The following is a 14,423-nucleotide window of genomic DNA, read 5'->3' as shown; positions in this document are numbered from 1 at the left end:
AAAGCAAATAACCCATAGCCTAGAACGAGTTTGTCATCTGTTTAACAAACACTTCCCAGTAGTGAGAAAACTGTTTTGAATGCTGCCAAAATTAAGCTGCAGATTTTCTAAGAATGGTTTGGCCTTATGCAGAAAAAAGAAAAGTCACATCCTTTTTCCTGAAGTTTTACATTAGACCAAATCCTTCCTGACCCTACCCCCTACCCAATCCTAATTACCAGCCCCTTCTCTTCTCTGCTTTCTCAAAACTCTGTTTATTTCATTTGTAATCCTTTTAATACACTGGAACTCTTTGTGTATTTATTTTCGTATTTATTGCTGGTCTTTCCACTAGAATGAAAGCTCCCATGAGGTACATCATTCTATCCATCCTAAAATCATTCCTGGCCCAAAGAAAGCACTCAGATGTTTGTTGAATGAATAAATTAAATTATCAATGCCTCCCATTTACTGTTCAACACCTGCCGACAAACTGACTCTTGGGCTGGATTTATAGTATATTAGCCAGATGGTCACCTAAATTGCTTCAAATTGCCTTATGTGCTATGAAGGATGCAAAGTGGTCTCTGATGGAATTACTCTCAACTCTACCACAAGAAAATAACAGTGCAAGTGTTATAGTGAAGGACAACTCACACGCTGTACTCTTAGGAACCAACAGGGAGGGGTGGGGACTTGGGTGAACTGGGGAGTGAATGCCCCATCTCGAGGGGCAGTCACAACTGACATCCCACCTGGGAATATAGGATGAAACTTCCCATTTTTCAGAAATTTCTGAAATACGGAATTCTATTGAAATCTCATAATTTAAAACTATTGTGAACTTTGTCAATTTCAAAATGTTATCAATTAATTAAAATATTATTTAAGACACTGTGTAGGTCAAATAAAACCCATCTGTGGCATGATGCATCCTACAAGAGCCCATTTTCCAACTTTGGTCTACATGCGTAGCTCAGCATTTCCTAGAAGAACTATTCCTTGGAAGATGCAACTGTTCTATGGATAATTAAGTCTGAGAAGCAGTTAAAGTGAAGCAGGTGTGCTTTTGCTGCAGGACTTTTCAGAGGCTTTAGTAGGCTGACGTCACTGTGAATCTTCAGGAGAGTATAAAGCAAGTACTATTTTCTGAAACTATTTGACGGTGGCACCCTATTTCTAGACTGATCTCACCGGACTGGTGAGTCCACAGAATGTCAGTTTGGGAAATACTAGCTTCAGGAGTTTTAAAAAGATATGTTTCCAAAGGTTCTAAACGTTCCCTCTTTTTAAACTCACAGGCACAGTGACTAAGCCTGTAGGTGACAAATTCCAGCTCTGCCGCTTTCTAGCCACTTTATCTTACGCAAGTTACTGCACTCCTCTGTGAGTCAGTAAATGCTCAATAAATCAGGACTGTTATTATAACCTTGGAAGGAGAGAATCAGACTGGATAATGCCAAAGGGAAAGTAAACTCAAAATGTATTTTGCAGATTCACTGCAAAACACAATTCACTTGATACTCAACCGTGATGATTAACACCCTAACATGTTAAAGGCTGAATGAAAAATACCAAATAAATAGTAGAGATTCATGATTCGACATAGTTTATCTATGAGAAAACATCTATAGCGTACATATATTTCGAAATCATTTTTATTTAAAGTTGTGTTAGGCAGAGGTGATAATGAGATTGCAATAATATATTCTAACATTCTTTGAAAAATTGTAACATGATGTGTACGTGCCACCTTCATCCTTGTCAAGTTCATCTAATGAACATTACTGCCTACCAGGGTGTGCCAGGCAGGGTGCACTGGGGACACCCAGTTGCATAAGAAACAGTCACATCCCTCAAGATTACTGTCTCCCTATGTGAAAAGGGTGATGGTGGTAGAAAAGAGTTTTTCAAACTTCAGATTGTGACTACGGGTGGATTGGAACATAATTTAATGGATCAAAACCAGCATTAAAACCGTCAAATGAAATAGACTGGAAAGAACAGAAAATACCAGCCTGTGTTACATGCTGTAAGAATACTACTATTTGGTGAATTCTTTGTTTCATGTACATGCACATGTATCACGTCAAGATGTAAAATCTATTTCTTACTGTGGATCATAGTCAAGTTAAAGAGCTATTTATTGGGCTTCCCTGGTGGCACAGTGGTTGAGAGTCCGCCTGCCGATGCAGGGGACGCGGGTTCGTGCCCCGGTCTGGGAAGATCCCACGTGCCGCGGAGCGGCTGGGCCCATGAGCCATGGCCGCTGAGCCTGCGCGTCCGGAGCCTGTGCTCCGCAACAGGAGAGGCCACAGCAGTGAGAGGCCTGCGTACCACAACAAAAAAAAAAAATAAAAGAGCTATTTATTTAAATAAATTACCATAGGGAGATACTGTAGTAGCCTTTAGCAGCTCCATCCACTTAATGTTTTTCTCACATAAAGTTGGATAGAAAATAATATATCTGGTTTCTACCTGTGACATATCTTCTTTGCGGGCAGAGCCTGCTTTCTACTGAAGAAACTTTCCAACCCCCCCATGGTACCTCCACCCAGATATGTGACTTGGTTTCACCAATGAGTAAATTTTAGGAAACTCCTATTTTGTTTGATAGAACATTATGACTCCATACACTGCTTGGAACTAGGGCAACCTTCTTAAAACCACAAAGCCGATATTTTACAATAACTATAAATGGAGTATAACCTTTAAAAATTGTGAATCACTATCTTGTACACCCAAAACTTATATAATATTGTACATCAACTATAGCATAAAAAAAAAAAAGAAAGAAAAAGAAAAACCACAAGGGATCAAGCCTGTGAACCAAGCCAATACACAGAGGGCACTGAAGACTGATGCATTCTGGGACTGTGAAGATGCTGAACCAGACTAAACAACCCACTTCTCGAATTCTTATTATGTACAAGAAATAGTACATTACCTTTCATTAACGAAGCCACTACTGATTGAGTTTTTTTTTTTCTTTACTTGCAACGAAAGGTACCATAGATGATATACTATCCAAACTCCATCATACTGGAAGACCACTTGCTCTATTTCATTATTCTTTATTTCTAAGTTTCTGACAATTTAGAAAATATACTATTTCATTTAGCATTATTATTACCGACTGCCCATGTCATCTCTGTCCTTGCAATAGCGTCTAGGGCAGGCAGTATCTTCCTCTTGTGAATGAAAACACAAGGTTTTGAAATGAGTGAGTGTAATAGGCTTTGGTCACTGCCAGATCTTGATTCCAGTTCTGCCACTAATTTAGCTGTGTGGCCTTGAGCCAGTAACTTAACTTCTCTGAGCCCTGGCTTCCTCATTTGTTAAATGGCAATAAAAATATCTACCTTGTTGTGTTGTTATAAGAATCAAAGCCATTAAGGTGTGACAAATGCTTACTACACAGCCGAGGAATAACCAATTATTAAAAACTGGGGCAATTGTTATTATTTGACTCTACCACACGGCTAGTAAGTGGTAAAATCTGAACTCATTCCTGTGTCAATCAGGCTCCTAACACTTGCACCTCTGCTACAGTAAATGTTTCACATCAAATGTTTCTTAGTGCTAATTTATAAAGTTCATAAAAATTATAGCATTATAGATGAAAACCTTGCTTACTCCATAACCTGTATAATTTAAGACAGGTTTTCCCTCTTTACTGACAAACACTTTTGGGTGGATAGTTCTCTCTACCTGTTGAAATGTCATGGCCTTCTGGCCAGAGGTAAACAGGATGAAATAAAAAACACACCTTGTAATTCACTTGGCCTTCAAATGCTGGAATGAGGGGATTTTTTTTTCCTTTTGATTTGAGATTAACTTGATATTTCCAATATTGCATGTACTAAAATTTTTAAAAGCACTTCCTCACATCATCATTTAATTTCTCATAGCTGCAACGTTATTGCAGTTTCAAATAATTGGTAAAAACACAATATTGAGCATGAGAAGTATGGGCTTTGGAGACAGACACGTATTCTTTTTCAGCTGTGTAACTTGGAGTGAGTGACTTGATTTCTCTAAAGCTTTGATTTCTTCATCTGTAAAACGGTAAAGATACAAAAATTCCCTTGTAAGTTTTGATGTTTCAGTGAGATGATTCCTTCGAAGTGATTTTATCACAGAATTTCACTTAACATATAGAATACCAAAAAAAAAGAAAAGAAACACTAGAGGGATTCGTGTCATCAGAAACCAGCCAGGAGTGGGGACATCTGGTCAGCTTCATGGAGAACTTGGCACTTGAAGGTGAAGTAGATTTCTGATAAACAGAGAGAGAAGGAGATACAGGTAGAGAAAATCCTGGGGAGCAGATGGCATCTGCACAGGTCATATGTTGGCCATTTTGACCAGATAAATTTAGGGGAATAGGGGAAAATACAGTTAGACAAACAGACAAAGGAAAGCTTGTAGAGACCCTTGAATGTCAGACAAAGAAAATGGGGCTTGCGGGTATGGGGCTTGCGGGTATGGGTGTAGAATAAATTCTATTATTTCTAAAAATAATTTTACAACTCAGGCATCTTTTTTTAACCCAAATTAGGACGTATGCCTTTGGTTATGTAGCTTTCAAATTAGATTCAATTGTGCTATCTCTGCAGGTTTTGGTTGAAGGCTAAAATGTGAAGTAAGAGGGAGAAAAACCGTGATACTGATAATATTTCTCAAAATGCAATAGCTCTGTGTTAAGTACTTTACATGACTTATTTAATTTTCACAAGTGTGAATAATGTGAAAATGTGCTTGATATTATTATTATCCCCATTTTACAGATGAAGAAACTGAGGCTCAGAGTGGTTAAGTAACTTGCCCAAGGTCACACAGCCAGTAGGTGACAGACACAGAGTTGAAACCTAGGCTACTTGACTTCAATGCTTATGTTCTAATTCACTACTTTATACCATGTAGAAAAGGACTGTAGAGATCTTGGTTCTTTCATTCCAGTTCTACCCCTGAAGAGCAGTGGTAGGATGGAGCTGCCAGTAACTGAGATGAGAAGCCTGTGGATTAAACATGTGGTTATGTTGTCGGTGGTGGTGGTGTTGAGTGTGAATGAAGAGTTCAGTTTTGGACCTATCGAGGTCCAGATGTCCAGCAAACATTCAAACAGCGGTGTAGAAATCCAAGTAGACAGGTACCAGAGGCAGCTAGATACTCAGGTCTGGACTTCAGGGGTAGATCTAGGCTAGAGACATCAATCTGGGACTTGTCAGCAGATGGCTATATTTAACCCTTGGGACTGGGGGAGATCTCCAAGGAAGGAAGTGTAGTTAAAGACGAAGACATCCAAGAACTGAACGATGGGGACTCCAATGTTTAGAGGGTAAGACTCAGCACGAGAGATTAAGGAAGAGCAGCCAGGGAGGTGGGGAGCCTGCAAACCAAGTGAGGATGCTGCTTCAAGAAGGAAGGGATGGTGGGCTGTGTCAGATGTGACCCGCAAGTAGGGTCAGATAAGGATGGAGATGTACTCAGTTTGGCAGCTGAGGTGAGGGGTGGGGGGAGGTATGACATCGTGGCAGCTTTGACAAGAGCAGGTTTTATGGAGGACAAAGCCTGAATGGCATGTGTTCAAGAGAGAAAAGAAGAGGAGGAAGCAAAACACTGAGTACTTCTCTAAAAATCAGTAGCCTGAATGAATTTCAGGATCAATGCACTTATCACAAACTCCCTTAAAAATGTGTGTCTCGGGACTTCCCTGGTGGCACAGTGGTTAAGAATCCGCCTGCCAATGCAGGGGACACAGGTTCGAGCCCTGGTCCTGGAAGATCCCACATGCCGCGGAGCAACTAAGCCCGTGTGCCACAACTACTGAGCCTGAGCACTAGAGCCCACGAGCCACAACTACTGGGCCCGAGAGCCACAATTACTGAAGCCCACGCGCCTAGAGCCCATGCTCCACAACAAGAGAAGCCACCACAATGAGAAGGCCGCGCACTGCAACGAAGAGTAGCCCCCGCTCGCTGCAACTAGAGAAGGCCCGCGCGCAGCAACTAAGACCCAACACAGCCCAAAATAAAATAAACAAATTAATTAATTAATTTAAAAAAAGAGTGAATTGAAAACAGACAAATACCATATGATTTAAAAAAAAAATAGTGTGTCTCTTACTAGATCACATGATCTTTGAAGGTCTAGGACCATAATTTATCTTTTAAGTGCCTTGCACAAGGTTGGTGTTTAAATAACACAGAATTTAATTAAACTTTTAAAAGAAAAGGGATATTCTTGTTTAAATCTCCTGAATCTGTGCTTGGCAACACTTAAAGCACCCGTACCCCCAACATAAAGACACTTCTGGAATTAACCAGTGACAACAGAAATTTAGTGTTGCTTTTTTTTTTTTTAACCCACTAAAGATCAAGTTTTCATGATGAGATCAATTTTGAGAGGGCTGAATCTGTTAAATGCGTATTTATAATTCTGGTTCAATTGTTGGGGTGAGAGAAAAATTACAAAAAACCCACCTCGTCCCTGCCAACACATTGGTTTGTGTGAATCACAGCTCAGTGAAACCTTTCAGGCATATAATTTATCTTTTCTTTGGCCTATGTAGTAAATGCTTCATTTGTTCATGAATTCTGGCCTTGTTTTAATTATGCTATGCTCTGAATGTAGTTTTATAAGGCACAAAAATAAGATTGTCGTTCTGAAAACACAGAAGATTTGTGTGTTTCCCCCAGAATGAAATGGTGGCATCTTTCTCCCAATTCACGGCTCTGTGGGTTTGTGGTTGGAATTCCAATCCAGTAAGAGACACACAGTGAAACCGGGTGGTGGTGGGGGGAGGACTGAGTGGGTGGGAGAGGAGAGACAGCTGACACCGCTGAGCCCAAGGCATAATTTACCCTAAGAATTCTCAATCGATACATTGACGGCCACTTATGCATAATGTGCTACTCCCACCAAGAAAGCCATTGATTGAGAAGTTTTATTCCTGTTACTTTCTGAGGGCTAGACTCTTTCATTACACTTCCAGGACAATTGATTTTTCCCCAAAATACAGACTGTGCAGCCAGGGATCAGAACAGAAATCTTAACAATCAGAAGGCTGTTGTTGTTAAAAACCTTTACAGATATATGTATTTGAATATCCACAAGTTTACAGACTGGAGGAGAAATGAGTGGCTATTTCATAACTTTTCCATGCTTTATAAGCACGTAGGGCAGAGTGAGCGCTCCACATTTCAAATTCCAATGATACAACCAACCAAAAATGGAAATTTGTAGTGGAACAAACACAGATGCAAACTTCATGGGTGAATCTAGGGAAACAAATTCACTTATTCCAAAAGGAAGGTAAGTGACAATTTTTAGATTTTCTGAGAGGTTACTATAACTTCAAAATATCGCCCACAGGCTTGACTATATTAAATACCTGCCATGTTCCCAACACAGACCCCATCTTCTGAATCTAATCTCATTCTGGAACTCATTCCACTCCAGTTGAGGTGCTGTCCCAGAGCATTCAATTAAAAAAAAAAACTGAGTTGATAAAGCCTAATTCTCAAACTTTCTGCGCTCTTCTTAGGATAGGAATGGATTGATCACATTAAGTGTTTAAGGTTAAATACTTTCAAGGGTCAGTTATCAGAGGCTGAACGGGTTTACTTCATTAGGACAGGGATTTGGATGCATCACAGACACCTATCCCAAGACGGGTAAAGCTCAGTCCTTCATTCTCTTTCCATAAATAACTCAGTCTTTTCCTAACTCCAGCAATGAGCTGGCTTTGGATGCCCATGAAAATGAAACGTGACTATTCAAAAACTCAGAATGGCCTTAGTAGCCCATGACCAATAACAAGAAGGCAACAAGAGTTTCCCCACTCAAAGTAAAGTAGTAAATAGCTTCTCAAATATTCATGAATATTGATGACCAGTTTATAGCCCCAAGACAAGGATCTTTCGGGCTCCAGGTTTATACATTTGATGGAAGGTTCCCTGGGCCAGGTAGGCTAATTCTCCTTGTGTCTGGACATCCTCTCCAACACTTGGCCTTCCCCACCAGAGCACTGGGCACCTTGCATTGTAACTGTGAGGTTTTTGTACCTCTTCTCTCTCTAGACCAAAAACTCCCTGAGCACTGGGACCCTGTCCTGTCCACCACTGTGGCCGTGCTTCACCTGTACCTGGCAGTGTCACCCTCAGTAAAGATTTGATGCCAGCATACATTTGAAGACTCACTTTGAATTAAACAGAAAGCTATTCAATTGGCTCCTGAACTGCTGCATTTGGGGAAGTGGGCGTTTAAAGGGCAATTTTTCTAACTTTTGAAAGAAAATATAAGAATCAGTTCTTAGAGTAAAAATTTACAGAAATGACAAGAATGCTGATAGCATGAGCCTAAACATACGAGCCTTATCATCTGTTCCTCAATTCTAACAGTCCAGAATTTTCAGTTGGTGTCTAATATTTACAGTATAATTTTTGACACCGTCCTGGATACATTAAAACCTCAGATTAATGTGATACTCATTTTCCTGAAGGAAAGTAATATCTGGACAGTGCTTAGAACAGAGCCTGGCACACTGTAAAGGCTAAATAAATGACAGCCAGTGTTATCATTAGCAACTTGGCAGGGAAGCTGGTTGTCATTAAGACAAATATATTGACAGCCACGATACACGACCATGTAATAAAAAACAGCCCATTTAATTTTTTCCTGGGTCTAAGCTCAAGTAGAGGCACTATGCTCCCAAATTTTGAAAAATACTGTTGTTTAAATCCATTCACTAAGCGAATAAGTGCCTTAAAATACAATGTATCTACTTTTATTTCCTTCTTCATTCAAGGAGTTCTTTTCTCCGTCCCCAATACAAACAAACTCTCAAGGTTAAAATCAAACGCTCTTTTTAAGATCAAAAGGACTTGCCTTTCTTTGCGCAGGAAAGAAAGCAACCGGTTCAGATGCCTCCTTAAAAAAAAAAAAATCTCGTTTTTTACAAAGGTATTACTCTGGCGTGTTGAAAAATAATTTGTACATAAAAGAGTCTGCCCAGAGCTGTAAAAGCTCTTTCTTTAAACACACACTTTAGTGCAAAAGATAGTTAAAGATCAGTCCAAGCTATTAAACGTAAGAAGTGAAATGCATTCCAACAAAAGCCCATAAACATTCTGTATATGAAACCAGCTACTGAGATGGGCAGGTATTTAAGTCTTTTAGGAACCGTTTTTATTCTGCTAATGTTTTTCCCTCCAGACTCCATTTGATCATAAATGCAACCTGTCCACCTCTGCCTTTGATAAATGGAAGAACAGATTCATCTGTATGTGACTCACCTCCTCTTTTCTTTTACGTGAAACAGATGCCACAGCTGTTGTTGTTCTTCCAACAGATGTTTCTGCCCCGCAGAAACACTGGCGAGCACCGCGCTGCAATGTGCTGTTGGTTCTAGAGGGATCCACGGCTTGATACCTTGTCAGGACCCCTCCGTGATGGCACGGCAACACACGTGCAATCGTCTTGCCCCACAAGTGCCCCCCGAGCCTGCATTAAGAACAAAACGGATTGTCTTACCCTCTCTGCAGGGACATCGTCCGACTGCGTGGAGAATCCAGGAGTTTCGGTGGTGGGGTGGTGATGCTCTGCACGCTTGGCCTCCTGTTGGCGGTCCACGAGGGCCTTGTCCCGTCCCTTGTCCAGTTTGAAGAGTCTGTCAAAGAAGCTGGAGTCCTTGGGCTTGGAGGGGGCTGCCCCTCCGGCCTCAGATAGCCGAGACTCTGGTCCCCAAGTGGCAGAGGGCCCCTCGGCTTGGGCCGGGGTCTGCACGGGGGTTTTATCTGGGTCGCAACCCAGTGCAGCTGCCACCGGAAGTGCCATGGGCTCACTCGGGTCTTTGTTCCCTAGAGCTTTATCGGAGCTGACATCAAGCTTCACTGGTCCAGTGGATGAATCCGTAGCTTGGTCTCCGGTACGTCCTGGTACAGGCCGAGAGAGTGTCAAGAAAAAACGAGATTTAGCAGCTGGTGTCTGGGGTTTGGCCTCCTTCCCAAGATTCTTCCCGTTGGCATCCGCAACAGCGCTTATCTCCATTGTCTTGGGGGAAGAAGTGGCCACATTATCCTCCTGGACACTTGTTTCCAAATCAACTGTAAACACAAACATAAACAGGGGTCATTCAGCCCAGCGAGGAAATTCAAGGATTGCTAATGGACTCCCAACGTCTCCTACACAGAGGCTGTGATGCAGTCTGGGACTCTGCTGTACCTGGGTCCCTCTGCGGAGCAGAAGTCAGCTATCGAGGTGTCTTCTGACCCTGCTTTTCTCTGGAGAGAGGAATGGAAGATTACGGAAGAGGAAAGCCAAGTTACTGGAAAGCACGCACCAGGTGCTGTGTTAGTGACACATTAATTATCTTCTTTATCTCCGCGGGAATCCTGTGAGAAGCTAATTATCATGATTTCACCTGGGAGGCAGGACAGCAGTTATGGGGTTAGGAGAACAAGTTTCCCAGCCTCGGGACTTATTGCCGTTTGGGGCCGTATCATTCTTTGTTCCAGGGTCCACCTTGTGCCTTGCAGGGTGTACGGCAGCATCCCTGGCCTCTACCCACCAGATGCCCATAGCACCCCCTAGCGGTGACAACCAGAAATGTCTCCGGAAGTTGCCAGATGTCCCCTGGGGGCAAAACTCACATTCGAGAACCACTGAGCCAGACTGTCAATTTGAATCTGAGTTACTTAACTTTTCTGTGCCTCAATTTTCTGGTAAAATGAGGCAAATAGTAGAACCTACACCCATAATTTTGTCATGAAGATTCCATGAGTTAATATTTTTAAAGCACATCAAACAGTGCCTGGAATACAGTAAATGCTCAATAAATGTTATGAACGTTAGTCATTGTCATTATTCATGAGTGAGAAAATGGACAGCCAGAGAGGCTGATCCACCTACCCACAGCTGGCCAACAAGCAGAATCTCGTTATGGGCAGAAATCTGACTCCAAAGTTCATGCTCTCTCTATCTTATATTCTAGAAAGTTTCCACTGTGAAGCCTGGAAGTTCAGATGTCTACACAGGAAAGTGGATTAGACCTTGGGCCGCATGGAGGCAGAGTGTAGCGTTACCTGTGCAAGACTGTGGGTGCAGGTTCTGCCCCCTCCAGGGAGGGGTGCTGTTTCCAGAATCCACCTGTTTCTGTTTTGAACTCTGCATCGACCTAACTGAACTGCATCCTTTTCGAGGGCCCTTTCCTAAAGCAGTGCAATATTAAGGAAAAAAGATACACTACAAAATTGGAAATCACAGCTAAAGATCAAGATTCTCTACCGATAAGCTGTGTGACCTTGGGCAAGTCACTAAAACTCTTTGAATTTTCTCATTTGTAAAATGGGAAAAATAGAAGCTCCCTTGCAGGGTTGTTCTGATGTTTAAAGGAGAAAACTCATGCAAAGGATCAAGAATCCTGCCTTTTCCGTAGTAGCTGCTTAGTAACTGACAGATACTGTGAATGTGTAGTTTGTAGTCAACCACTTCTTAATATCTGTTTGCAGGATGATAGAAAGAGAAAGCAGAGAACCGAGGTTTATTTAGCTCATCTCATATTGCTCATAGGTAGTGAGAAATACACACATCCATTAGCAATTATTTTTGCCAAACTCTAGTATCTCACAGTGTCTAAAGTCAAGAACAAACAGTAAAGGAGACAGAGAGGGAGGGAGAGATGGAGAGAGGGCTCTGGATTCCTGGGCAGAGTGGTGGTCTCCTCTTTGAGCTTTGAGGAGCAGAGAAGAAATGGTACTGAAGACCAGTGACAAGCACTAGGGGCTCCTCATAAACTCAGACACTTTATGAACATTGGATATATCCTTTGGCTCTTCTTAACCATTTTTCTTGTGGTCCTGGAATTCGTAATTGTGGTAACTATTATACTCAGAAGGGAAGAGGGAGGGAGAGAGTGGGAATAAAGAAGTGATGGATGGATGTGTCAAGATGCCAAATAAGCAGCTCAGGCAGTTGAACTGTCAGAGTGAATATAAATGAATTGTGGGGATGCTCCATGCCAGGAGAAGGGGAAGCAGTTGACAAAAAAGGAGGAGACGAAGATTCAAAACAAGGAAGGGCTTTTCAAAACTCCAAGAACATCAACTGATCTTCTCTAGTCTTCCCTACTCTCTGGCGGGAAAACAAGGAGCTAGTGGTAAGTAAGAGTGTCACAGTCAGAGAAAAAGTCTTTGAAAAAAATCTTCCCATGGACAGACTTCCAAAAAAGTGCCAGTATACTTCTTCAACAAAGGATCCATTCCTTACATCCAGGTATCTAAACTAGACTTCAGTGCATGAAGAGTTACAGCAGATACAAGCCATAGCTCTTGATATCAGAGAATGGGTAAAGTACTTTTGATAACTTGTAAGAACTAGGACCTCTTAGATGGGGCAACCCATTTCCATGAAGCTCTGCCCCCCAAACTTGGGTGAGTGTATATCCAAGTCCATCATCTGCAGCTTCTATTTCCCTTGCTAAAATGCTCACCTCCTAGGTGGGCACATGACCTAAGCTACACTAACAAAAATCAGTCTTGCGACTTTTGCTGAGCCTACTAGAACAGAGTTACAAATCTTTGTGCTTGGGTTGGCAAACCAGTAGGAGGTACAACTGGAGCTGGTGGCCTTGGCTGTCACCTTTCAGAGTGCTTGCCTGAGAACTAACATAGATGAAAAGCAGAGCCAAGAGATCCATGGGAGCATTTGGACACCTGAATCCAGCTGTCCCTGAAGCTGGTTTACAATTACATAGCCATAGCCAGCAAGTTTTTTTTTTTCACTTATGCCAGTTCAAATTAAGTACATACTCAGTGACTTGGAGAGAATTTCACCTGTTAATTAATAGCAATCAATCCTCTCCTTGAGAAGTGGTCTCCGGGCTCTTCAAATATGTCTAGGAGGCATTTAATATGGGATGGAGGAGGGGAAAGAAAATGAAATGGGAGAAAGTGAGCTCTAAGAAGCTGGATAGAAACAAAAAAATACCTGCCAACACTTTGTTTTCTCAGTAAAAGTGAAGGAAAAAAATCCACGTGGGCAAGGAGATTACAGTCATTTGAGACCTTAGATAAGCATTAAAAACAAATAAATTATGTTCTGAAACATTAACTTACACACACACACACACACACACACACACACACACACACAATCTGTGTGAATGAGTAGGAAGAAAACCCATTGGAGTTCCAGGTTTTATATTCTTGCAAAGATGGGGATAATTCACAAGCCTTCCTCACATTATTATGGAAAGAATAAAAAGTTCCTTCTAGATGACTGGAACTAAGCTTTCTGTTCCTATGAAAAAGCTTGGGAGAAGCCCATCTGGAATCTGGTTTCAATAAAAAGTTTTCTCATAAAGCAGACAAACAGATGACATACCAAAGAGGTTTTACTTTCCATGAAAAAAATGTGTAAGAGTTTAAGGAAGATAAAAAGAAATCAAGTAAGAATGTAAATGGTAGCTCCCAAATATTTAGGAGAGTTGAAAATTTTGATCTCCTTAATGCAGAAAATATATTTTGTAGTGTGTGTGTGTGTGTTTTAAGAAAGTCTTTTTTTTTTTAATTATTTTTTGGCTGCGTTGGGGCTTCGTTGCTGCACGCGGGCTTTCTCTAGCTGTGGTGAGCAGGGGCCACTCCTCTCTGCGGTGCACAGGCTTCTCACTGTGGTGGCCTCTCTCATTGCAGAGCACAGGCTCTAGGCATGTGGGCTTCAGTAGTTGAAGCATGCAGGCTCAGTAGTTGTGGCTCGTGGGCTCTAGAGTGCAGGCTCAGTAGTTGCGGCACACGGGCTTAGTTGCTCCACGGCATGTGGGATCTTCCCGGACCAGGGCTCAAACCCACGTCCCCTGCATTGGCAGGCGGATTCCTAACCACTGCGCCACCAGGGAAGCCCTAAGAAAGCCATTTTATCTAGACATGTGATGGAGATGAATGGCGTCTTAGCATAATTGTTAAGTACTTAGATTGTGGATCGGAGGGACCTGGGTTTAACCTCTAAAATATTAAATATGTGACCTGGACAAGTTACTTTATATCTCTATGCCTCAATTTTCTTATAAAATGGACAAGAAAATAAGGGTCTTCTTCAAAGAGTGAGGATTAAATGAAATACTTCCTACATGGTGCTTAACATAGGCGGGTACGTGGTGGATATCTAATAACTATTAGTTGTTTTGTTATATTTATATATTATTACTACAATTACTATTTAATTTTCTAAATAGAAGCATAAGGAAAGGAATTATTCCAATGGATTAACCTCTAAATTTGGGTGCCCTGGAAAGACTTTTAAAATAGTAATTATATGAATTAATTTATCTTCAGAAATCTATGAACCTGGGCCAGAGAAGTTTCAAGAATGCTTTTTCCAAGCACCAAGTATTCTTAGTTAAAACAAACTGCTTCATCAGATTTCTATCACATATTTAAGACACA

The 14,423-nt window shown here is 41.5% G+C and overlaps 1 protein-coding gene across 2 annotated transcripts in view; it reads right to left on the bottom strand.

The window, feature by feature from the left end:
• BCAS1 (brain enriched myelin associated protein 1) overlaps positions 1 to 14,423 on the bottom strand; it is a 99,816-nt gene that overhangs the window by 59,232 nt on the left and 26,161 nt on the right. For both annotated transcript variants that reach the window (XM_024750432.1, XM_024750431.1), the window contains exon 3: positions 9,517 to 10,088. In XM_024750432.1, coding sequence (XP_024606200.1) covers positions 9,517 to 10,088 — 572 coding nt within the window. The remainder of the gene's footprint in view (positions 1 to 9,516; positions 10,089 to 14,423) is intronic.

Source organism: Neophocaena asiaeorientalis, unplaced genomic scaffold (genome assembly GCF_003031525.2).
Source record: "Neophocaena asiaeorientalis asiaeorientalis breed wild unplaced genomic scaffold, Neophocaena_asiaeorientalis_V1.1 scaffold606, whole genome shotgun sequence".
Lineage (NCBI taxonomy): Eukaryota > Metazoa > Chordata > Mammalia > Artiodactyla > Phocoenidae > Neophocaena > Neophocaena asiaeorientalis.
Note: the sequence above shows the minus strand (reverse complement) of the source record. Positions and strands in the feature narration are given on the sequence as shown.